Consider the following 27105-nt stretch of genomic DNA (forward strand, 5'->3'; position numbering starts at 1 on the left):
CCGGTGCACTCACTGGCTGAGTGCCGGTCACGAAAAAGACAAAAAAAAAAAAAAAAAAAACTCACTCTCAAACCTTGCAAAACAATAAGAAATTTCCCAATAGCATCATTATGTTGCCAGCTAACTAATCACTCTGATGGGCCATCCACCCTAACAAAAAACAGCAAATCGTAATCATGTTTTCTGTCTTCATTGAGCCACTCATCACCTTCCTCCTTTTAGTCATTAAATCAGTCAGGTAAAAGTGGTAAAGCTTGAACTCGGAAACATAAAGATGAGAATAAAATTCCTAATTGTTGCTTTCAACACTTATTCAACATTAGCCAACTCTGTGCCTTAGCCTACTCAGCTATGAAATGGGGATACTAATAGACTTAATTTATGGTGGTGGTGGTGGTGCATTTTTAATGAAGATTTAAAATACTAAAACACATAAAGCTCTTAGGGAAATGTTTGGCAAATAAGAACTATTCATTAAGGTAGGACTATCAGTGGCATTATCATCATAATCATCATTGTTACCACCACCATCATCATCAGCTGGTAAGAAGTAAAGCAAATGATGTAATCATTGTATATATCACCGGTCATGGCATCTTAGGGGGGCTGTTTTGGCCTAGGCAGAGAGAGCCGGGTCTGGTGTGTCCCTTACTGCGCTGGCCAGCAGCAGCCTCACCTTGGTCACCTCGTTGTCTGTGCCCTGCACAGCTATGTGAAGGGGTGCCATCATGGTGCAGTTTCGGAGGTTTGGATTTGCTCCTTTGCTGAGAAGAAACTTAACGCTTTCAACCTGGTTTTTTTCTGTGGCCCAGTGCAGAGGGGTATTTCCATAATCATCCATCACATTCAGCGCTAGAAAAAGACACCAAAACTTGGATTAAATTTTGCTTGATCTGTATTCAGCAGCTCTTGAGTGCCTACTCATTTCAAAGCTTGGTACCAAGTGCCACTGTAATCAGCTGCATCTTCTTGATGAAAAATACAAGTACAGTTTCGGTTCTCCAGAAACATCTAATGAGTACTTATAGGGATTATGTAAAAGTGTGGCACTGACTTTGTCAATTGAGTTAAATTTCTATCAATAGCATCAATAAGAAATAGATCCTCCTATTGGTGCATGTTTTTATCTGTATATGAATTTTGGGTTTGTGATAAAATATTGAGATTATATTAATGCAAGAACTATATGCCAGGCACACTACTAGGTTCCATATGACTATTATTCCATTCAAGCCTCCAATAGCCTGCAAGGAAGCACCATGACCAGTTTTCAGAAATGAAGATGCTGAGGCCTAGAGAGACTAAAAGTCTTGCCAACATAGCTACTAAGGAGTTGCAGAAGTTACCTTACTTCCCCAAACCTCAGCTTTCTCATAGTCGACTTTGGTGAAAAAAAAAATTTATATATATATACACACACACACACACATTCAAGCATAACGTGCTTTATTGAGCTTCAATTTATTGCTATTTGCAGATATGCCTTTTTTTACAAATTGAAGGTTTGTGGCAACCCTGCATCAAGCAAGTCCATTGGCGACCTTTTTCCAACAGCATGTGTTCACTTTGTGTCTCTGTTTTTCATTTTGGTAATTCTCACAATATTTCAAACTTTTTCATTATTATTATATCTGTTAATGGGGATCTGTGATGAGTGATCTTTGATGTTACCGTTTTAATTGTTTTGGGTGCTGTGAACTGTGATCACATAAGACAGCAAACTTAATCAGTATATGTTGTCTGTCTTGTGACTGCTCCACCGACCTGTTGTTCCCATCTCTCTCTCTCCTAGGGTCGCCCTATTCCTTGAGGCACGACAATATTGAAATTAGGACAACTAATAACCCTACAATGGCCTCTAAATGTTCAGGTGAAAGGAAGAGTCTCACATCTCTCACTTTAAATCAAAAGCTAGCAGTGATGAAGCTTAGTGAGGATGCATGTTGAAACCAAGACAGGCCAAAAGCCATGCCTCTTGCACCAAACAGTTAGCCAAGTTGTGAATGCAAAGTACAAGTTCTTGAAGGAAATTTAAAGTGCTGCTCCAGTGAACACAAGAATAAGAAAGCAAAACAGCCTATTGCTGACATGGAGAAAGCTTTCGTGGTCTGGATAGAAGATCAACCAGCCACAACATCCACTTAAGCCAAAGCCTAATCCAGACTCTCTTCAATTACATGAAGTCTGACAGAGGTGAGGAACCTGCAGGAGAAAAGTCGGAAGCTAGCAGAGGCTGCTTCACGAGGCTGAAGGAAAGAAGCCATCTCCATAACACACAAGTGAAGGTGAAGCAGCAGGTCCTGGTGTAGAAGCTACGGCAGGTCACCCAGAAGATCCAGCTGAGATCATTGATGAAGGTGCCTACACTAAACGATAGGTTTTCAATGTAAACAGCTTTATATTGGGAAAAAGATGCCATTTAAGACTTTTTTTTAGCTAGAGAGGAGAAGTCAATGTCTGGCTTCAGAGCTTCAAAGGATAGGCTGACTCTCCTGATAGGGGAGAACGCAGCTGGTGACTTGAAGCTGAAGCCAGTGCTCATTTGCCATTCTGAACATCCTAGGGTCCTAGGGCCCTTAAGAATTAGGCTATTATTCTGCCTGTGCTCTAGCAATAGCACAACGAAGCCTGGCTGACAGCACATTTGGTTACAGTACCGTTTCCTGAATATTTTAAGCCCACTGTTGAGAACTACTGCTCACCAAGAGATTCTTTTCAAAACATTACTGCTCATTGACGATGCACTTGGTCTTCCAAGCCCTTTAATGGGGATGTATAAGGAGATTAATGTTGTTTTCATGCCTGCTAACACAGCATCCATTCTGTAGCCCATAAATCAAGGAGTTGTTCTGACTTTCAGGTTTTATTATTTAAGAAATATATTTGGTAAGGCTATAGCATCATAGATAATGATTTCTCTGATAGATCTGGGCAAAGTCAATTGCAAACCTTCTGGAAAAAATTCACCATTCTAGATTCCATTAAAAACATTCATGGTTCATGAGAAGAGGCCAAAATATCAACATTAACAAGTGTCCAGAAGAATTTGATTCCAACCCTGATGGATGACTTGGAGAGGCTCAAGACGTCAGTGGAGGAAGTAACTTCAGGTGTGGTGGAAATAGCAAGAGAACTAGAATTAGAAGTGGAGCCTGAAGATGTGACTGAATTACTGCCAACTCGTGATCAAACTTTAACAGGTGAGGAGTTGCTTCTTCTGAATGAGCAAAGAAATTGGTTTCCTGAGATGGAACCTACTCCTGGTGAAGATGCTGTGAACGTGGTTGAAATGACAAAGGATTTAGAATATGACATAAAATTAGTTAAAAAGCAGTAGCAGGATTCGAAAGGACTGACTCCAATCTTGAAAGAAGTTCTACTGTGGGTGGTAAAATGTTATCAAACAGCATCACACACTACAGAGAAATATTTCGTGAAAGGAAGAGTCTATCACTGTGGCAAACTTCATCGTTGTCTTATTTTAGAAAATTGCCACAGCCACCGCAGCCTTCAGCAACCACCATCCTGCTCAGTCAGCAGCCAGCAACATCAAGGCAAGACTCTCCACCAGCAAAAAAATTATGACTCCCTGAAAGCTCTGATGATCGTTAGCAGTTTTTAGCAATAAAGTATTTTTAATTAAAGTATGTGCCTTGTGGTTTAGGCATAATGCCATTGTACATTAATAGACTACAGTGTAGTGTAAACATAACTTTTATATGCACTTGGAAAACAAAATATTTGTGTGACTCACTTTATTGTGAAATTCACTTTATTGCAGTGGTCCAGAACTGAACCCGCAATATCTCCAAGGTAAGCCTGTACACACACACACACACACACACACACACACACACACACACACACACACACACACACACACAGACACACACACACACACACACACACACACACAGACACACACACACAGACACACACACACACACACACACACACACACACACACACACACACACACACACACACACACACACACACACACACACACACACACACACACACACACACACACCCTTGCAGTGATACTGGGAGAATGATATTAAATCATGTGTTTAAAGATCTTAGCAGAGTGCCTGGATCAAAGCAATAGTTCAAAAATGTTATAAGAAAAAAGACACATTATTATAATAAACATCAAGACTAGAATTTGAGCTTCAGCCCCTGATGCCACACATGGTTTCCATGTATTCCTACAGCACAATACATGGCACTATTTACCCTGTAAACTCAGCATAAGAATAATCTGTCCTTTCATCCTGCAATGTCCTATCGCTATTCTGATACAGACATGGCTGTCTGCTTTATCAACCATTCTAATTAGTGGCAGCATGTCTTTATGTCTGAAGTGAGAGAAAAACTATTCACTCATAAATACAATTTGGAGACCATCTACAATACCTGGAACCATGCTGCAGCCATGTTTCCTGTTTCTCTTCTTTTTAAAATTTCTCTCCACTATCTCCTTTCATTCATCCAAGTGCCTCATTCTCAGCAACACACATGCCCACACTCACATACCCCGAGAGTCACACACACCTTCACACACGTCTCTTGACTATTCTGTATGATCAAGACGAAGCTCTCTATTCAACAACACCAAAGGTAACTAAACAGGGGCCTATACTTACGAACTTCCATTCACTAATTAAAGAACCTGAATTTGACTTTTATCTTCACCACCTTTCAGAAATTATTTTTGCAAAGGTCATCGAAACTTCTAAGTTAAGGGCTTTATTGTGATTTCCTTCCTGCTTGATACCTTTGTGGCAATAGATCTCCTAACTCTTCTATCCCAGTAACTTCTCCCTGGACTTGAGTTATCATCAGTCTCTTATCCATCACCCTCTTCATCCTTACCTGGCTTTTCCTCTGCCATCCGTCTCTTAACTTTGGTACTCTACACTTAGCCACCTTTGTAAGCAATTTTATGGGCTCCTAAATATTTTCATTCATTTCCACAGTCTCATCTACTGTGTATGCAGTAGTGGCCCTACTGGGGTGGCTCCTTTCTTTCTATATTTCTAGTTGTCTGCTGGATATTTCCAAATGGTCTTTCAAATTCAGTATGAGCAAATCTCCTCACCCCTTATACTCACTTTTTTTCTGTTTTCTTATATGTCTCCTTTTGGGGAAGGTCTCACTGTGGGCCTAATCTCCTGAATTATGACTCTCAAAGTCAGTTCCAACTCCCCACCACTTACTCTTTACATTCAATTTCTGGTCAAGCACTGTTGACTCTATATACAAATAGCTCTCAAATCTCTCCCTTTCTCCTTACTCCAACCTCACAACCCTGGGAGACTCTCAACTTCTCTTTACTAGTAAAATAGCTTTCTAACTGGCTTCCACTTCTAATCCATCTTCCACAATACCGAGGAAATTCTCTTGTAAAATAAAGTTCTTGTCACACCACCCCACTGCTTAAATCTCTGAGCCATCCACTCCCTAACCGCCTGCAGTCAAATTTTTCAAACAAGTCTGGGTGTACAAGGCTGAGAGAGAATGATGTTACATCTTTTTAAGGTGTCAATTTTATTCAAAAATGAGTAATTTAAATGCAGAATAACCTCAGTGGAAACAGCACAGAAGAGTACATAAAATGTATATGAATTTTTATGATCTATCTAAAAATTCAAACAAAGTCTGTACTGGCTGTGGGCTATGGGGTGTCCCAGATCTCTGCACTGTCCCTCGCAGTGTTTCAGTGGAAAAATTTGAGAAGCACTAATTTTCAGGAAAACATTCACTGCTGTATGAGATATTCAGGTCCTTTATAATCTGGCACTAACCTGCCCTTTGGAGTCATTTCATGCCACTCTCTGCAATGAATGTAACATGATAATGGGTTTATGGAACACTCATTGTAACATTATTATTACTATTATTACTGTTATTATTATTTTATTGGTTATATATACTTGTGGGGTACAGAATCGAATATCAATACAAGTGTACAATACGTGGTGATCAAATCTTTGTAACATTTTTTTACCTTCACAAGATGACTTATTGATGATCATCTGCATCAGCTCAACTTGACCTTCTGCAGCAGCATGATGCAAAGGGGAGGCGTTCACGTCATCGTATTTGCTTACTTTCCTTCGTTTCTTGATAAAGTTTTGCAAACCACATGTACTTCCTTCAAAAACCACCTAGAAGTATATAAAAAAATTGTTACCTCAAAGAAGAATATGCAAAACTTATAATCAGTTATAGCCTTAAAAAGTTTCTTACTACCTAAAACTATTTGGCATGAGTATAACAAAGTACATATTTTTCTTGAAGAACGCAAAATGCTTACAGATGTGAAGGGACAAGTAAGAGCCTAAACACTGATATGCACACTGAGTAAATGTTTTGATTTTCTGGCCATAAACTTGTAAATGCTGGTGAAATAAAGGCCTTAAGAAAAATTTTGAAGTAAACTTGAGGGATGTGGTCTAAGAAATAACAAGTTCAGTGAAAATACAGAGGTGAAACATAGACATTTTCACCTTGCTGAGTGAAATTATCCTTAAACTATAGCATGAGGGATTGGGGTAAGATAAAAAGGTTTTTATGAATGCAAGGATTATTAAGTACAGAAACCTACTTTACTGTCCTCTCTTTGGCCTTCCTGTCTACAGCCAATCTCCATCCAATGTTTCCTTATATACAGGAGCCAGAACCATCCTGAAGCACTGTCATGTAATTCACTAGGTCAGTAATCTAGGATGGCGGCTCGCTCCCTCTAGGGGGAAGTAGACAGCTTTTGGCTACTGGGATCCTGCCCAAGGCAGTTACTTGGGGCCAGATCTCAGGAGAGTGACAGTTTGCATCATTTGCCCAAAGGCACACACTGTAAGTGACAAAGTCAGAATTTGAACAAGAGGCCCATGGAATATATATTTTTGCTGCATGATAAATTCTATAAGTCAACATACAGCTGAAGCTGAGGTCAAAAAATCATCACAAAATAAACCATGCAGTAGAATCAGATATTGTAAAACGTGAGAACAGACACTATAGAGCAGGTTCAGTAGGTTTTCAGCACTGTTGGCTGCTGGTACTGGCCTGTAAACGTGCTATTCCAAACAAGCCTTCTCTTCCACTGAGGTCAAGAGCTTTTGGAGGGCTTCATTTTTGTCTAACATGCTCTTCCTTCCTTTTTGTTCTTAATATTCTTTATCATGTGTGGACTGAAGATGATTTATCACGGATGACATTGTGTTTCCTCCTTTGAAATTTTGACAGTGTTGATAATCTTCTTTTGATTCATTCTCATAAGATATGAAAAATTTCCAAACAGAACTTTTTCTGAGAAAGCTCCTGGCCTAAATAGAATTAAATTTTTAAAATTAAATAAATCTTTAAAGTTTATTTTATTTAATGTTATTAGTGTTAGTGTAGCAAACAAAATTTTACAAAAGCCTTTATGTTGTAAACTTGCCTCTATTACCCTGCCTTGCATTATTATTTAAATTTTATAAATATTTTGGATCAAAAAGTGTACTATGCTCTTCCTAAAATTAACTAATGTGTCCTCTCTTAACATCTGTATAAACTGACAATGTACTTCCCTATTCAACTACTCAAAAGTCCTTAATATCTGTTTTATACAGAAAATTAAGAATTTTCAAAATCATTCATTATAATTGTATTTAATTATACTTCAATTGATTGACAAGATTTCTATTCAAAGTTGCTTCTAAATTCTTTCCTACATTTGAAAGTGAATTGTTAGGTATTATCAATAAATCTGAATGACACACTTTATTCTACTGCTAACATTTTTACATTGTTTAGATGTGATGATCACACACCAGGTCAGAGATGCCAGAAATGACATTGAATTAGATATTCTGATATTTGGCTGCCAAGACAAGGTCAAAGCCAAAGCTGAATTGAAGATTTTGGCTCAAAACTGAGGCCAATGCCAAACACTAACGTGTCCCTGAAGAACACAAGTGTCCTCCTCTGGAAGCTGGACATTTCCAGTATGATGCTGTGCTGCTGTGTTCAGATCTAGGCTCTCCACCAAATGCAGGACACCTTTTTCCTTTCCTTTTTCCCAGTCTGCCTAGCTTTCTGTAGCTCTCCTAAGGTGTCTCTCATGAGGGAGGCCTTCGGGATAGTTCTAGGATACCCTCCCCCACTCCAGCCTCTCTCCAGTGGAGTTTTCCAGATGCCACAAGATGTACGGTTACCTCGCAGCCCTGAATGTGCTGTGCCTTCTCGTATTTTTAAATTTTTCTTCATTTTAATTGGTAAATATTGGTAGCTGTAACTAACAAACAAGCACTCTTCAGGTTCCTTGATATTGTTTAAATTTAAATAGGTTCTGGGACAAAAAGTTTGAGAAACACTGTCTAGCTCTTTCTTTTTTATCTCCTTTACCATTTTTAAAAAATCTCTCATTTTACAGAATGTCCATGCTAAATGCGTGCTACACATTTGTACACTTATTTTCCATGATACTTTGATATGCAAAAATAATTTTTCCAGAGACAGAGGGGAGGAAAAAAGAAAGAAAGGGAAAGAGGGAGGGAGGGAAGAAGGAAGCAAGGGAAAAGCAGAGCTCTTACAGAGCAGCGGTGAGTCCACATGGACTTTCATAAGCATAGAAATTCCCTAGACCCCACATAGGCTGGCTGCCAAAAAAAAAAATTAAAAGAAATTTCCTATACCACTTGGTGAATTTTAATTCCCTGGAACCTTAAAAAACTAATGTAAAAAACAGTAAATTTAATGGAAACTCATTCAAGTCTGATGGCAACATATAGATTAAAATTATTTCTCAGTGTTCCTTCCAGCTTCGCAAACATGTGACCAAGTAATACATTTGCCTGAAATTTTTTCAAGGTTATTTCTTAGAAAATATTTCATCACATGAGCCAAAAGCAAAACATTCTATAAGACAGTAGCTTATCATGCAAGTCACTGTAAAATGATATTTTCTGAAAATGTGGAGAACTTCCCCAAGTAAATTATCCAAATACTTGCTTTAATTTTATCTTTGACCATGACTGGTCACATTTTCCACACGATAATATATGTCAAATCTCTAAATAGTTATTTTAAAGATAACCAGGGCACTTCTCACTATTGAAAAGAAAAGCTATCAAATAAAATGAAGTGTTAAAATACTTATGTATATTAATATAGTTAATAAAGAATTTAGCATATTAGGATTCATTCAGTAACTGTCAGATTGAAATAAATACAACTTAATCACTTAAAATTTTGAACTTTGGCTTTCGCTCTTATCCCAGAATAATACCTAAGAAATCACTCTTTATGTTAGTCTCTCTTAAATAAAGATGTGTCACTTCTGAAATAAAAAAACTGAATTTTATATAAGCTACATACAGCTTTAGTGACTGCAAGATATGACAACGAGCATCTAACCTTTTCCAAATTTTCACATATTCAGTAATAAATTTAAAATGAGCTTCTTGCAGAAATAGGCTTTCTCAATGCCTTTTCCTATTAAAGAGAGCATTTACCTAAATCCATTTGGAGGCATTTCAGCACTTGAATTTGATATGTTCTTTGAATGATAATAAAGGGATTATACTGCCCATGCCCCATTTCCAGCAAGAGCAATTTACAGAGTCTGTTCAGTGATGTGTTGTCAATGCAAACTCAATTCCACAGTCTTTAGAGGAAATATTAGCTTCAGATGCTCACAAGGTACTACTGAATTCATAATGACAAAGTAGCATCTAAATACTGTACATGAGCAAATCAGATGTGCTAAATAGTCTCAATTCAGTACCTGACATGTTGTCAGGCTATGAAGAGATCTCTTAAAGAAAGTTCTTGTCTTGTTCCCATTCTTAAGGGAAAAGCTTTCGATTTTTCCCCATTCAGGATGATATTGGCAGTGGGTTTGTCATAAATGACTTTCACTGTGTTGATATACTTTCCCTCTAAACTTAACGTATAGAGAGTCTTTATCATGAATGAATGTTGAATTTTGTCAAATGCCTTTTCAGAGTCTATAGAGATATCAGGTGGTTTTTGTATTTGATTTTACTGACGTTGTATATCACATTTATTGATTTGCATTTGTTGAAGCACCCTTGCATCCCTGGAATGAATCTCACTTCATCATGGTGTATAATTTTGTGTATGTGTTGCTGTATTCTGTTAGCTAGTATTTTACTGAGGATTTTTGCATCTATATTCATCAAAGATATTGGCCTGTAGTTTTCTTTTTGTGTTGTGTCTTTGTCTGGTTTTGGAATCAGGGTGATGTTTGTCTCATAGAATGAGTCTGGGAGAATGGCATCTGTTTCAATTTTTTGGAATAGCTTGTGGAGAATTGGTATTAATTCTTCTCTAAAGGTTTGGTAGAATTCTGCAGTGAAGCCATCTGGTCCTGGGCTTTTCTTTGTTGGGAGACTGCTGATAAGAGCTTCAATCTCTTTGTTATTGGTCTGTTTAGATTTTCTGTCTTCGTGGCTCAGTCTTGGTAGTTTGTGTGTGTCCAAAAACTTATCCATTTCCTCCAGATTTTCAAATTTGTTGACATATAGTTGTTTACAGTAGTCTCTAATGATTCCTTGTATTTCTGAGGTATCGGTTGTAATATCACCTTTTCATTTCTAACTTTTTTATTTGTGTCTTCTCTCTTTTTTTAGTTAGCCTTGCTAAAGGTTTGTAATTTTTATTTATCTTTTCAAAAAAATAACTTTTTGTTTCACTCTTGCCACTCCTATTCAACATAGTGTTGGAAGTATTAGCCAGAGCAATCAGGGAAGAGAAGGAAATAAAGGGCATCCAGATTGGAAAAGATGAAGTCAAACCGTCCATGTTTGCAGATGATATGATCCTATATATTGAACAGCCTAAAGCTTCTACAAAATACTCTTAGAGTTAATAAATGATTTCAGCAAAGTTGCAGGATACAAAATCAACACACAAAAATCAGTAGCATTTCTATACTCCAACAATGAGCTAGCAGAAAAAGAAATCAAGAAAGCTAGCCCATTTACAATAGTCACCAAAAAAATAAAATATCTAGGAATAAATTTAACCAAGGATGTGAAAAATCTCTAAAATGAGAACTACAAATCACTGTTGAGAGAAATTAAAGAGGACACAAGAAGATGGAAAGATACCCCATGCTCTTGGATTGGAAGAAATAACATTGCGAAAATGTCCATACTACCCAAAATGATCTACAGATTCAATGCAATCCCCATCAAAATTCCAATGGCGTTTTCCTCAGAATTGGAAAAAGCAATCTGAACATTCATATGGAAGAACAAAAGACCACAAATAGCCAAAGCAACCCTGAGAAAAAAAATAAAAATAAAGCCAGAGGCATAACACTATGACTTTATACTACAAAACTATAGTAACCAAAACAGTATGGTACTGGCATAAAAACAGAACAAAGACCAATGGAACAGAATAGAGAATCCAGAAACCAACCCATGCACTTACAACCATCTGATCTTTGACAAAAGCACCAAGACTACACACTGGAAAAGAGACTGCTGCTTCAGTAAATGGTGCTGGGAAAACTGGATATTCATATATAGGAGAATGAAACTAGACCTGTACATTTTACTGCATACCAAAATCAATTCAAAATGGATTAAAGAATTAAATATATGTTCTGGAACTATAAAACTCCTTAAAGAAAACATAGGGGAAACACTCCAGGAAGTAGGATTGGGTACAGACATTATGAATGTGACCTCAAAAGCACAGGCAACCAAAGGAAAAATAAACAAATGTATTATATCAAAGTAAAAAGCTCCTGCACAGTGAAAGAAAAATTAACAGAGTGAAAAGACAACCAACAGAGTGGGAGAAAAGATTTGCAAAATATACATCTTTCAAAGGATTAATAACCGGAATATACAAGGAACTCAAACAACAGTAAAAAAAACAATTAACCCAATTTAAAAAATGGGCAAAAGAACTAAATAGGCATTTCACAAAGGAAGATATATGAACAGCCAACAGACACATGAAAAAATGCTCAGCATCACTTAGCATTCAGGAAATGCAAATCAAAACCACACTGAGATACCATTTCACTCCAGTTAGGATGGCTACTATCCAAAAGGCTGAGAATGACAAATAAACTGAGGATGAGGAGAAAAAGGAACTCTCATCCACTGTTGGTGGGATTGCAAAAGGTGCTGCCATTATGGAAAATGGTATGGAGGTTCCTCAAGCAATTACAGATTGATGTGCCATATGATTCCACTGCTGGGTATATACCCAGAGGAATGGAAATCATCATGTCGAAGGGATACCTGTACTCCCACGTTTATTGCAGCGCTATTTACAATAGCCAAGAGTTGGAACCGACCTAAATGCCCATCATTGGACAAGTGGATAAGGAAAATGTGGTATGTCTACACAATGGAATACTACTCTGCCATAAAAAAAAAAAGATGAAATACTACCATATGTAGCAACATGGATGGACTTAGAGAAAATTATATTAAGTGAAATAAGCAAGGCACAGAAAGAGAAATAGCACGTTCTCACTTATTTGTGGAAGCTAATAAAAATAAATAAGTAAATATACAAACAAACAGGAATTGGGAAAGAAGACACAACAATCACAACAATTCCTTAAACTTAAGACAAGTGAACAGATATGATGTTGATGGGAGGGAGAGGGGAGAGGGAGGGAGGAAAAGGAGGAATTAGTAAAGGGCCATGAAAATCAACTACATTGTATATTGATAAATAAAAATAAAATAAAGGCAAAAAAAGTTCTGAAAGGAAGCCAAGGATGTCATTTAGACAAATTATTATATATTCATTCAACATAGTTCCCTATTGTCACAGGGTCACTTCAGATTCCTTTGGATTCTGAACTATATGTGTCTAGATTCAGAACATAATAGACTAGATCACTTTTAGAGAAGCTAATTCTAACTCAGCCCTTTAAAACAAATATCAAATATATCTGTTTCAGGTTGCTTTAACAAAACACACATAAGCTAAGGGGACAAAAAGGAGAGAAACTATGGTGAGAGATTACAACAAATGAAAGTTCCAATACTAAAGTATTCACTCTTTTGAAAGAAAATAATCGGAAAAGGCTAAAGGCATCAGTCTAATGTTTTGGGTTTTTTCCCATATTTCTCATCTTACAAGTTTTCTGCGATCCTTCAATTGTGTTATTCCTGAGATACTGTGTGTATGCTGGAAAAAAAAATGTTATACACCCTATCCTTTATATCAGAAAGCTACCAAGAAATCCTTAGAGTTCAAAACCCTTCACAGTGTTATATATGTTGCTTTGTAATGATTCTAACCACTGGGATTTTTACAAAATGATCTGGAATTACTGCAGTTAATAAAATAAAAGATATAAATCCTTCAATCTACAAGCCCTAATGTAGCTTCTAAAAGCCTTAAATAACATAAGTGGCTCTACTTAGGCAATAAAACTAAATGAAAACAATTAAACAAAAGCATTTTAAAAAATAAGTTTGATACTTTGTGCTGCAAAAATTCTTTAGCAAATATCTCTAGAAAACAAAAAGTACTTGGGTGACTTTTGAAACTTTAAAATTTCTTCCTGTCTCATAACAATTCCAAAGATGCTGTTCTAGTGGTTGAAATCCACTCATGACTCAGTTCTCTGGAGTAAGCTAAAAGGCGCCAGTTAACATGCATTATACAAAGGAGGGGGGAAAACGTCGGTGGTCACCCTGGATGTGCAAACAGACCCACCTCGGATGGCTTGGTTTGTTGGTTTGTATGATTTATTACACATGCCTGACATACACACATGATTGGCAACAGTGTCAATTCGTGCTCTGTTTAAATGGCAATTTGGTAATTTCTACCAAAATGAAAACTGTATGTACCATCTTGACCCTGTAGGACTTTAACACACAGACAAACCCACAACGATACCAGTGCACAGACAAAAAGAGAAGCCACATGTATACTCACAGACACGATCACGTATATAACAACGAAACAAAACAAAAACAGCCTAAACGTCCAATTATTGCAGGACTGGTTAAATAAATCATGATACGTTCACAAAATGGAATATTATGAAGCTGCTAAAAAGAATGAGGTAAATATCCAAGTGCTGATTTGAAAAGTAGTCGATATATTTTGTGAGTAAATTAAAGTGCAAATCGCTGACTTCCTACTTTCAAAAATAAAAAAAAAGATATACGAGCATGTGTGTATTTGTATAAGCCCCCCCCCCCCCCCCCCCGGGAAATACATAAACTGCTAACGTGGTTTTACTGTGAAAGGGGATTTGCGGTGGGGGGTTGGAGAGACATTTTTAATGATATTGTAATGTTTAAAAAAGAGACCCTTCCTCCTGCTGACAATCTTTGGAAATCCAGCGGTGGGTTTTCTCAGCAACAGACAGCCTCTATCCCTATGTGCCACCAGGAGGTAGCCAGCGCTGCCTTCAGGACAGACTGTCCCCAGAACTGCGTAAGACACAGAAGCCCCCACGCCAGCCTTTAGCCCCCGAAGACCACACACCCATTTTCATAGGGTCGCTTCCTCCAGTCTTTCCTGACGCCCCCACTCCCTGGGGGAATCGGCCAGTGCCGCCTCCCTCCGTTTCATTTGGGTAAGTTTCTCCCAACTGTAGCTGCCCATCCACGAGCAAGGGCGGATGGAACAAGCAAGAAACAAATAAAAAGGACAAGGCAGGCTGCGAGGGGCGTTATGAGCGCAGCCCCGCAAGCACCCCAAATTGAGAAAAGGTCTCCTGTTGGATTGTCACCCCCACCCCCGGCTCTCCGCGGTTCCCATCGTCCTGTCCAAGCGCAGCCCGCCAGGAGACCTCGAGCCGCCCCGCCCGGACTTCGGAGCCCGTCCCGCCCGGTGGCCCCGGGTACCTTAAACGATTCCTTGGAGTCGTCCATGTCGTCCTCCACGCCCTGGTAGACAACCGCCTGGGGCTCCTTCTTCTCCCCAGGACGCAGCACCCTCCTCAGGCTGCGCTTCATTGGCCCCACCCGGGAGGCCACCTGGTGCGACTGCTCCCCACGTGGTCCGTCACCTGGGGCGAGAGAGCGCTGTGAGCGGGCGCCGGCGGCTGGGGTCCCGGATTGCAGCCGTGTGTGCGTCGGAGCCCCGAGCCTTCCCGCGCCCTGCACTTCGGGGGCTCGGCAGGACTCGCGCAGGAGCTCCCGGACCTGGGCTACTTGGGGCGCACGGAGCGGGCGGGGCGCGCGGAGGAGGCAGACGCGCAGGCCTCGTGGCCGCCGGGGTCATGCGTGTCAGGTCGCGGGACCGGGAGGGGAGTGTCTAGCGGATCTGTTACAATAAAAACACACTAAGAGCCCCGTTGCCCTGCCCACCTACCGCGGGGCGTGGGGGGAGGGGATGGAGGGGGCGAGAGAGACAAAGAGGGGATGAGAGAGTAACTGGGTACATTGGGAAGATTTTTAATTTTCAGGATTTTTTCCCCTAACTAAAAGCCGCTGGAGTTGTCTTTCCCACGTCCACCTCCTTCTGGGGGCCTGTTCGATTTGGAGATAAGGTTAAAGATAGCAAAACCTCTTTTCCAGATGTTTGGGAGAATGACTAAATCCTAGCACTGGTTTGGGGGACTAGATTAAGTCTCTTTCAGTCTCAGATCTCATTTCCAGTAGATAAGGATATTAACCTCGCTGTCGCTTTGGTGTTTAAGAATGGTTAATAAAAATGACAGGTTAAACATAAACCACTATTGACCGGTGTGAGTTTGTTTGCCCCAGCTTTGTGTGAGAGACGCTTCTTCACGAGCCTGCACTGCATTTAATCATCAACGGCGGACATGTAAATTGTGTAGAATGGGTGGTGTTTCCTCTCGAATTAAGAGGCCAGTTTTCCATCTGTGTACAGACAACAGAACCTCTAAAACTGTGGCCACTACGTTTAGACTACAAGGTTAGAAAGCAAGAAACTTCCTTCCAAGAGTGATTATACTTTGCATGGGACAGAACTTAGCTGACAGTCTTTTGCTTTGACAAATCCTGCTCCTTGAAGGCCCTGGACTGTCATATTCACCTGGTTACTTCCAGCACCTAACAGGGGACCAGTATGGATCCAGGACCTGGCGTGGTGACAGACAGTACATACAGCACTTAATAAAGGTTTGTGGACTGCCTAACCTAGGGACTACAGTGGGCTGAACTTGGGGGTAGGTGGAGTGGTCATGATGATATTGAGGAACCACGGAAAGGTCTTCCCAAATCCTCAAATACATATAACATGTTGCCGTCAATTCCACCCATGGAATGAAATTCCTTGGAAGGATAATACTGAAGTTGCCACCAATCATCAGTCCATGAGTGTGGCTTGCTAAAAGACTTGTGAAGAATATATGCTCAACTTCACCCCTGAATAGTTTCCCACCAGGATCTGTGTTCAAGGAGTGCAGAACAGGGACCAGCTGCACACCTTGCTATGATTTAGTTGAAGTAAGTAATACATTTGGAAAAACTAATTTAAAAAAGAATCAGAGGAATCAGTAAAGAGAACTTTCACTGAGCCACTGCTCTCTGCCTGGCATTTTACATGCACCAGGGTTCACATTTTAAAATGGAAATGCTTCATAGGAATATTAAGACTTTTTTATTCATCATGAATTATAAATTGCTTTTCTGGCAACACTTAGCTGAAAAGGGTCACTAGGCCAAAATGGAAATAAAGAGGAGTCCCAAAGGGGACATTTTGGTAGCTGGGGCAGAGAGCATGTCTTGATAGCAGGCATCAGATTCTGTATTGGTTCCAAAAGAGGGATGTGAGGACCAGGGAACGCTAGCTGAGGAGAGAGTGCTGGTAGAAGGGTCACTCAAGGCAACACCCCTCTTTTGTGATATTCCCTGATGTCAGCTGCCAGCACAGAATATCTACAGTGATGTCACCTTCATTCTTGCTTCTGTACCCCATTTACAACCCCCAAAGCATGTATTCTTTTTAACCTGTCTTCTCCTGATTTAACACTGAAAAACAGAGTTGGTTGGCATTATAAATCTGAATTTTTCTTTCCTGATTTCTGCTTATGAAAACAGAGAGATTGAATATTGATTATTTTTTTCTTTTACCTTTTGCTAGACTTGTTCATTTTAGACACTTTTCAGGCAGTGTCTTCCTAAGACCTCTGAATAATTCCCATGACTGTTTCTTATTAATTGTTAAATTATTTCCTACTCATCAAAAACATCCCTTTCACAGGCAGGGTTTCCTTTTCAAATTACTGCAAATCCTGGTCTTAAAATGCATACTGTAGACAGGAACAAGATGGTATCTAGCCGTTTACAATCAGGATCTTATTTCCTTTGAAGTTAATTATTAATGAATAGCAATAAAATGCTATATTTTTATACTAATCATAATTTCAAAATAAGAATAATTATTAGAGAAAATGAACCTTCATAGAAACTTTCAGAAAGTAATTTTTATTATGAAATTGCATTTTGATATTACACAGGACCTTATTTCAGAAAATGAAAAATAGTAATAATAATTTTATTTAAATTCTCAGGGAAAATATAGTCTCATGCATATATCAGCTTAATAACTTTTTACAAAAAATCTAAATTCTGAAAAATTGTCTGTAATTATTTTGTTCCTTATATTTAAAAAATTGTTTCTATTTACAAATCAATTATGACAATGTTTATTTTTTAAAAGTCATTAATCCAAATATATTGCTTTAGTATCTATAACAGAAGATAAAACTGGTTACCTTAAGGGCCTTAACTCAATAGTATAACGAAAAGGGGCCTGAATAAGCCTACTGAGGTACAGAAAATTTGTATTGCATCTTTTCTAAAAAGATAAAATTCATCCATGGTAAGTATACAGTGTGACGATTTTTAGTAAATTTATGCAATCATACAACTCTTCACAATCCAGTTTTAGAATAATACTTCCATCATTCCAAAAGTTCTCTTATGCCCAAATGTAGTCAGTCTCCTCTCCCACCCATTGCCCTAAGCAACCCATAGTCTCTATAGTATGGTTTCTATCTCTATAGTTCAGTCTTTTCTAGAAACACCAGATACATGGATTTATACACTACGTAGTCTTTTGTATATGGCTAAGTATAATGCACTTGAGACTGACCCATGTTGTAGGGCGTATCAGTAGTTTCTTCCTCTTTATTGCTCAGTAGTATTCCATCGTATGGATATACCTTATTTTCTTCATCCATTTACCAGTTGATGGACATCTGGATTATTTCCAATTTTGGTCTATTGTAAATAATGCTGCTACAGATGTTTTCATACAAATCTTTTTGTGTACATACATTTTCATTTCTCTTGTTTAGATATCTAGTAGTGAAATTGCTGAGTCATATAAGTATATGTTTAGTTTTGTATAAAACTACTGAATTGCTCTCTAAAGTGGCTATCTCATTTTACACGCTCCCTAGCACTGTATGCTAATTCCAGTTACTCCATATCCTCACAAAGCTTAGCACTGTCAATCTTCTTGATTATTATAGTCATTCTAATGGTATATAGCGGTATCTCATTGTGGTTTAAATTAGCATTACCCTAATGGTTAATGATATTATCCATGTTATCATGTCCTTATTAGCTATTGTTATGTTTCTTAAAGGAATTTTTATTAGATTCTTTTGCTTCTTTATATTTGATTGTGTTCTTATTATTGGTTTGTAAGAGTTCTTTATTCTACATAGAAGTCTTTTATCAGATAAATAATTTGCAAATTTTTTTCAGTCTGTGGCTTCTCTTCATTTTCTTAACAGTGTCTTTTAAAAAGCAAACTTTTTAATTTTGATAAAAAGTGTAGTTTATTAATTTTTATGGTTTGTGCTTTGAGTGTCATATACAGAAATTTTTACCTATGACAAAATTAAAAAGATTTTCATCCATGTTTTTTTTCTAGGAAACATTAGTTCTTAGTAAAACTCCTGCTGAATTCATTTTGAGTTAATTGTTATGTATGGTGTGAGGTAGAGGTCTAAGTTCATTTTTATTGCATATGGATATATAACTGTTGCCATTTGTTGAAAAAACTATAGTTTTATCAAAGAATTGCTTCGGGACCATTGTCAAAAATCAATTGACCATAAATATGAGGGCTTGTTTATAGCCACCCTATTTTATTTCATTGATCAGTATCACTATGTTTAAGCCAATACCACATGGTCTTGATTTTGTAGCTTCATAGCAAATTTTGAAATCAGATGGTGTATGTCCTCCAAATTTATTCTTTTTCCGTATTGTTTTAGCCATTCTAGGTTCTCTGCACCACTATATAAATTTTAGGATCAGCTTGTCAGTTTCTATGAAAAAGCCTGCCAGGATGTTTACAGGAATTTGACTGAATCTGTTGATCAATTTCGTGAGAAGAGCCATTTTAAAAATATTGAGTCTTCTGATCCATAAACATAATATTTTTTTCCATACATGTAGATATATCTTGATTCTCTCAGCAGTGTTTTGTGGTTTTCTATGTACATATTATGCACATTTTTATTAAATACATTTCTAAGTATTTTATTAGTTTTAAGCTACTTAGAATGGAATTTTCTTCATTTCACTTTCAGATGGTCTGTTAACGTATAGAAATACAATTGAATTTTCATATTGCTCTTGTATCCTACATTACTAATCTTGCTCATTAATTCTAGTATTTTTTTGATTCCTTAGAAAATTATACATATAAAATCATGTCTTTTGCTAATAAAAATTGTTTGCTTCTTCTTTTCTCAACTGTATGCCTTTAACTTTTTTCCACCCCACCTTAATGCACTGGTTAGAAGCTCCAGGACATTGTTTAGTAGAAGTGGAAAGAATGGATATCCTTGCCTTTTTCCCAGTCTTAGGAAGAAAGCATTCTCTTTCACTACTAAATATAATATTAATAGTAGGATTTCCATAGATGCTTATTATCAGGTGGAGGATTATATCCTCTATTCATACTTTGTAGAGAGGTTTTATCATAAGTGGGTGCTGAATTTTGTCTGACGCCTTCTCTACAATTACTGAGATAATCATGTTTTTTTCTCATTTATTCTATTCAACTATTTTATAGTAATTGATTTTCTAATATTAAATCAACCTTTATATATGTTGCTGGATTCAGTTTATTAATACTTTGTCAAAGATTTTTGTGTTTAAGTTCATTAAGTTCTGTATTTGTCTTTTTTATGATGTCTTTGTACAGCTATGGTATCACTGTAACAGTGACATCATTTAATGAGTTGAGAAATGTTCCCTTCTATTTTCTGAAATACTCTGTATGGTACTGGTATTATTTCTTTCTAAAAATGTTTGATGGAAGTCACCAGTGCCACCTTTTAAGCCTGGGCTTTTAGAGGGGGGAGGGGGGTTTCTAGGGAAATAGCTACTAATTCAATTTTCTTATCTTTTATAAAACTATTTTGATTTTATATTTTTACTTGAGAAAATCTTGGTAACTTGTGTCTTTTAAGAAATTTGTCTATTTCATCTAAGCTGTCTATATGTTGTCATAAATTTGTTCAAAAAATTACCTTACAATTAATTTAATTCTTGTAGGATTGGTAATAATGTCCCCTCTTTCATTCCTGTTTTTTCTCATTTGTGTCATCTTTCCTTTCTAGCTAATAGTTTACCAATTTTTTTCATCTTTTCAAAGACTCAACCTTTCATTTTATTGATTTTCTTTATTTTTATACTTTTGGTTTAATTGTTTTTAGTGTTTTTTTTCTTTGTGGTTTTTCTTTCTTTCTAATTACATGGGTTTGATTTGCTCTTCTTTCTCTACCTCCTTGAGTTGGAACATTGTGCTCTTGGTTTCAGATCTTTCTTCCATCTAATATAACCATTGAAAGTTACAGCATACTTGCTAAACCTCACAATAGCTACGTCCCATAAATTTTGTTGTGTTATGTTTTCGTTTGTGGTCTCTTCTTTGACTCACAAATTACTTTTGGAAATGTGTTGTTTAATTCCATGTATATGGGATTTCTCCAAATTTCTTTCTGTTGCTGGTTTCCCATTCAATCCGGTTACAGTCAAAGAACATACTTTGTATGATTTCATTTCATATACATTTAAATGTAGACTTATTGAAACTTGTTTTATGGCTAGTATATGGTCTATCCTGTAGAGTGTTCTATATATACTTGAAAAGAATGTGTACTCTGCTGTCATTTGGTAAATTTTCTGAATATGTAATCAAGTCCAGTTGCTTAATAGTGTCATTCAAGTTTTCTATATTCTTAGTGATTTTCTGTCTATTCTGCTATTGGTCACTGTGAAAGGAGTTTTAAAATCTCTATAGTTATAACTGTTAAATTGTCTATTTCTCCTCTCAATTCTGTCAGGATTTACTTCATGGGGGGGGTCTCTGTTCTTATATGCATGCATATTTATAATTGTTGTCTTTCTGTTATATTTTATCTTTTATCATTATGAAATTTTCTTTTTTGGCTTTACTAAAGTTTTTTCTTCTAAAGTCTATTTTGTCTGATGTAGCCACTCCAGATCTTTTATGTTACCCTTTGAAGAGTAGATCTTTTTCTTTTTTAAAAAATTTTAATCTATTTGTGTTTAAAGAGTGCTTCTTATAAATAGCATATTTTTGGATCTTGCTCTTTTATCCAGCTTGATGGTATCTTGGTTTTTAGTGTTTCCTTACTGAGTCACTGATATTTCATAATAATAATAATAATTGTGAATGTAATACTGAAATTTTGATATTTTTTCTATATCTTGTGTCTTTTGCTGTTGCTCTGTTTCTTCTTCACTGCCTTCCTTTGTGTTCAACAACTATTTTAGTTTACCATTTTAATTCAATGGTAGATTTTTAGAAGTTTTGTTTTCATAGTACAGTGATTAAAATATTCATCTTTAACTTATCACAATTTACCTTGGGTTAATACTTATTTAATTCCAGTAAACTATGGCAACTTTGTGCCAATATATCTCCATCTCCTCTCCCCCTTTTATGCTATTATTGTCATTTGTAATACATTTATACAAACATATTACATCTATGTATGTCATACACCCCAAAATACTGTGTTACAATTATTGCTTTAAATAATTTCACATCTTTGAAATAAATTATAGATTTCAGAGTTTAAACCAGTTTTGGGGGTTGGATTTGGTTTGTTTTTAATTGAGTCTGAAAAGCTCTTTCTTTTAATGGAGGAATTTAACTCATTCATATTTATTGTGATCACTAATACATTTGCATTTGTACTTTTTACACAGCTTTTAAAAATTTACATGTTTAAAAAATTGTTTTATTTCTCCTTCCTTGTGCATTTTTTAAATCTTTACTGATTTGGAGATTGCACATTCTATTCTTTCTTGTGATTTTCCTTAATTTTAACAGTCACATTTAAGCTTAAGATTTTTGCCAACCTCAAGAGCTGATGATTGTCTATATTCCCCATTTATATAATAAGCTTAACATGCTTGCATTTCTCTCTTCCCTGACTATCTCTCCCATCAATATTAATATATCCTATATTTTAGTTTTAGATTTTAATACAATTAAGCTCTATAAAAATATTTAGACAATACTAAGTTGTGTTATTTTTATATTTTATACTGCTGTTTCACATAATGTTTATCATTCTCTGTCTTCAAGTTACATTAAATTTTCTGGATTCCATATACAAGTAATTCTTCCAGAGAAAGTATGTTGATCCTAAAATTTCTGATTCCTTGCATGTGTAAAACTGTCCTTATTTTGACTTCCTGTGGAATGGTAGTTAAAATAAAACTCTTTCAAAGTCTTTTTCTCTCAGAAATTTGAAGACTTTGCTGTTACTTTTCATTACCTATTTTGGAAGATAAAGTGTCATATCAATTTGTTTCTCATTCTTTGGAAGTTAATTTTTTTTTCCTCTCTAGAATCTTTTAGGATTTTTATCTTCATTCTTGGTATTCTGAAATTTCATTTCATTATGCAGCGCAATGAGGGATCTTCTCTTTTTTACCCCTTCTCTGAGGTCACTTTCAATTTAGTAATTATCTTTCTTTGGCTCTGGGAAATTGTATTCCATTGTATTAGTATTATCATTTATTTCTGTATATGTTAGGTATCTTTTCATGGAAAGTAGCAGAAAACCATAACCCAAACTAACAACCAGAAGTGAAATTCACTGGTCACAGTACTAAAAAGGCCTATGGTAGTACTAGCTTAAGACATTGTTTTATTTGGGGACTCAATGTTATTAAACTGTTTTTCTCATTCCTTTTGTCTCTTTTTTTTTCATAGAAAGAGAGAAATTTCTTTACTTCTTTTGAAGGCTCATCTTTATAACTATAGCAGCATCAGACTGAAATCTTCAAAGTTTGTGTTTATTGGTATTACTGAATTTTCTATCAGATCTACAAAATTTTATGATGTACTGTTGGCTCTATTCAATTTCTTAGACAGTCATCATGTCTAGAAAAACAATGATCTGATTGTCCATATCTAAGATACATGTTCTCTGTTGAAGCTAGTATGTGGAGCTGACTTTACCCAAGTTGAGTGGCTTGAGAATGAGGGAAGGATAGTTCCCATTATTCTGAGAGAAATTGGAGCATACTATTACAAAAAAGAAGAGGAATAATGCTGAATGTCTATTTCCAGCTGCATGTATAGATGTGTATATACCTTTTGTCCATTTTCTCCATTTGATTTTTCTGGGTATATATTAAAATTTCTTTGTCCATTTTCCTTGCATTTTAGGCTTACTATCATATTTTTTACTTCTTTGTCCTTTTACACTGTATTATGGAAACATTATTTGTCTTGATCTTCCAGTTCACTGTTTTGCTCGTCAGTTATGTCCCTCCATCAACTATATTTTTTAAATTTCATGAAGTAATTTTTATTTCAGAGTCTCTGAGTCTCTGTAAGTGCAATGTATTCTCACATGTTTATTTTATTTTATTCTAAAGTCCTGGTCTGCTAGTCCTGTTAACCTCATTTTCTCATTGTGACAGTGTTAGTTTCCCTCAAATGTTGAATAATCCCTATCTGCTCATTTTTGTGTTTTGGTATTTCTTTTCACTTGCCTCTTTTGTTCACCAAGCTCAGTGTCTGGTGTGTGAGAGGGGCCTGATGTGCTGCTGGGAGGACTGTACAGTGTGCCTCAGCACCCTTTCTGGATACAGCAGCTCCTTGTCCTCCCTGGAGCATTGCTCTGCCTCAGGGTTCAATTGCCCACACTCTGCCTTAGACCATGGGCTAACACCATTGCTGCCAGCTGCTCTGTACAAATCAGAGAGGAGAGTGATGCTGAGTAGCCTAGCTCTCACTGTTGCTTCCTAATTAGTAACTTCTCTGATGAATGCTTGAGGCCACGTCTGTGTCCTTGTGGCCACTGACTCTGTGTTCAGGCTTCCCCCACCATTCTTCCCATGTCAGTGCTCTTTTGCTTATGTTAAACTTGTGCTTTCCTTCATTTTAATAACTCTGTAGATCTGATCCTATCTCTTCCATCTTTCTGGAATGCTTTAACATTTCTAGTCTGTTGGTGGCATTCTTTTTCCTCACCCTGTTTTGGATTTACTCTTTTCTAAAAATCTTTTTACGTTATTTGCCATTTTACGGGATTTCAGATGAAGGAAGGTGGATATGTGTGCTCAGACTACTATCTTAATACAATTGCTTTCCTTGGTTTATGTGTAATTTAAAAATTCTACCATTTCTGCTAAATTGTATTGCAAGGAGAAACTTTTTATGTAATCTGTCTTGCAAGATTTGAGTGACATTAGAAAAAGTCAGGGAGAAACTAATGTTCATTGAGATTCTGTTGCTCAGCAAGCTGTGTGTTTATTTTGATGACAACTGAGTCCCAGATGGAAAATTCTCCTTAATGCAGATAATTAGTGAGATAAATTACACACAAACACACACACTCTCCACTGTGACACCTACGAAATGCTATTTGCTACTAGGGAATCAGAGAAACTCAGTGTACTTTGCTACAGAGAAGCCTGAACCAGATATTGCCCTTTCTACTTCCCAGAAGACAAACAAGATAAATATGGATTATCCAAAACCAGCACCATTCCCAGGGTCCTTGACTACTATGATCTAGAGCAATTGTTAGTACAATTAATTAAAATGCAAATCTGATAAGATTATTTAAAATATGAGATATTAAAAAGCTAATTAAGTTAGCTCCCAAAGAAAGCCTCGCTAGAGTGAATTACAGTATTTCAATATTTAGAATAAAATAAGATATATACACGTATTATATTTGAATTAAATTTTTGTAAACTTGCACATATTTTATTACTTAATCACATGATGGAATTAATCTTTATGTGGTGAATTTTTATTTCTAAGTATTTAATCTGAAGCAACAGCCAAAATTTAAAATGTGTTTCTATAATATCTACCAGTGAATGAGAGATATTTCTCATAGTACCAGTATTACTTTATAAAATTTGGAAGTACAATTGAAGCCACCTATTTATTATAAAAATCCTCTATGGTGCACCTTTACCTGCTGTGCAGTTAATTTATACCCAGATCATTTTAGACTGGACAGTAAGACTACAAAAGAAAACTTTTTTCTCATTAAGCATCTTGCTACTTATGTTAATAATTTTATTATACGTATGGGACTTTCAGAACACAGAGCCACGTTACTATTTTATCAAAGTAGTTAACACAATAATATCTGTAGCTCAGTGTCTATCTTCAGTATATAAGGACATTCTTATTTGATTTTTTTCAAAGATATACTAAATTATCCCAGTCTGTGAAAAGAAGAACTTTTTAGGACCTGAAGTTGTAAGCCTCTCAGTGAATTCTGGTCGCCTCAAACAGTTCAAATAGAATTAGATATATAATAAAGTTTTAATCTCATCCAATTCATGATGGAAACAAGGTCAGATTGAAACTAAATAACATTAAATATAAAATGAAAACTTACGTTCTTTACAGTTGAAACCCAAACTGTCATTCAGATACTTAGCATAACAATTACATTCATTTCATATATCAGAAAACTTGACTCATTTGACATCTGAAATACATGAATTATCCTTTAAAAACAGAAAAGATACAAGACATTGAACAAAAAATATGCTTACCTTTATTCATGGAAATTGATATCCTGTTTTTGATGTTACACCGGCAGAAATAACCAAGTAGAGACTGTGTTTCTTTTCTCACACAGTCAATAGATTGCACCCACGTTTGCAGTGTCATATAATTATACAATGCATACTTTATTTCAAGAGTCAATATTATGTCTTTTTATTAGACTGCCTTATATAATGAGGGGTGAACATTATGTATCATAATTTGAACTTTGAAATTTGATTACTGCCTTCTCAGAAGCAATCACCTAATTAAATTATTGCTTGTAAGTTTGTCTTACCTACCATGGCTCCTTTATAATGTAATACCACAAATCAAAGTACAGTAGTCTCTCCTTGTCCACGAGGGATACATTCCAAGACCCCCAGTGGATGAGTGAAACTGCAGATAGTACTGAACTCTTTATATACTATTATTTTTCCTATACATACACACCTATAATAAAGTTTAATTTATAAATTAGTCACAGTAGGAGATTAACAATAACTAATCATAAAATAGAACAGTTATACAATATACTGCCATAAAAGTCATGTGAACATGGTCTCTCTTTCTCTCTCTTTCTCTTTCACTCAAATATCTTGCTGTACTATACTTGCCTATTTTTTGTTGATCATGGGTAATTGAAACCACAGAAAATGCAACTGTGGATAAAGGGGGTCTGAAGTTAACAGAAGTAGCCATAGAAGAATTATCTCACTTTTGTGGAAGACTAATTATCATTTTCCTACTGAATAAAAGACAGATTACCAATAAAGGACTGCAGCACTGCCATTTACCTGTTAAGATCTTTTATGTACCAGTAAATTGGGGACAACACTGAACTATCCAAGAAAAAAGTATTCAAAATAAAATATGACAAATGCCTCATATATCTGTGTCTACCAGACATATGATTTGAGGAAAAGTAAACTTCTAAAGAGAGTACTTACCAAGTTACTAGGTGAAAGCTATAAAGTTTTATTAAATCAGATAACTTCAGACATAAAATATGACAATTTTATTGAAAAAAACCCTTCTGATGCATTCTCTATTTTCTGTCCCTAAAGCATTTTATTCACTCACTCAATT

At 36.3% G+C, this 27105-nt stretch overlaps 1 protein-coding gene across 1 annotated transcript in view; it reads right to left on the reverse strand.

The window, feature by feature from the left end:
• TRPA1 (transient receptor potential cation channel subfamily A member 1) overlaps nt 1-14972 on the reverse strand; it is a 61133-nt gene extending 46161 nt beyond the window's left edge. Inside the window, exons 1-3 of the mRNA XM_063079898.1 lie at nt 14862-14972; nt 6014-6173; nt 677-852 (exon numbers count right to left, since the gene is read on the reverse strand). Of these exons, the coding sequence (XP_062935968.1) occupies nt 677-852; nt 6014-6173; nt 14862-14972 (447 nt within the window). The remainder of the gene's footprint in view (nt 1-676; nt 853-6013; nt 6174-14861) is intronic.
• Between the last annotated feature and the right edge of the window lie 12133 nt (nt 14973-27105).

The sequence above is a fragment of the Cynocephalus volans genome, chromosome 15, assembly GCF_027409185.1.
Source record: "Cynocephalus volans isolate mCynVol1 chromosome 15, mCynVol1.pri, whole genome shotgun sequence".
Classification (NCBI taxonomy): Eukaryota; Metazoa; Chordata; class Mammalia; order Dermoptera; family Cynocephalidae; genus Cynocephalus; species Cynocephalus volans.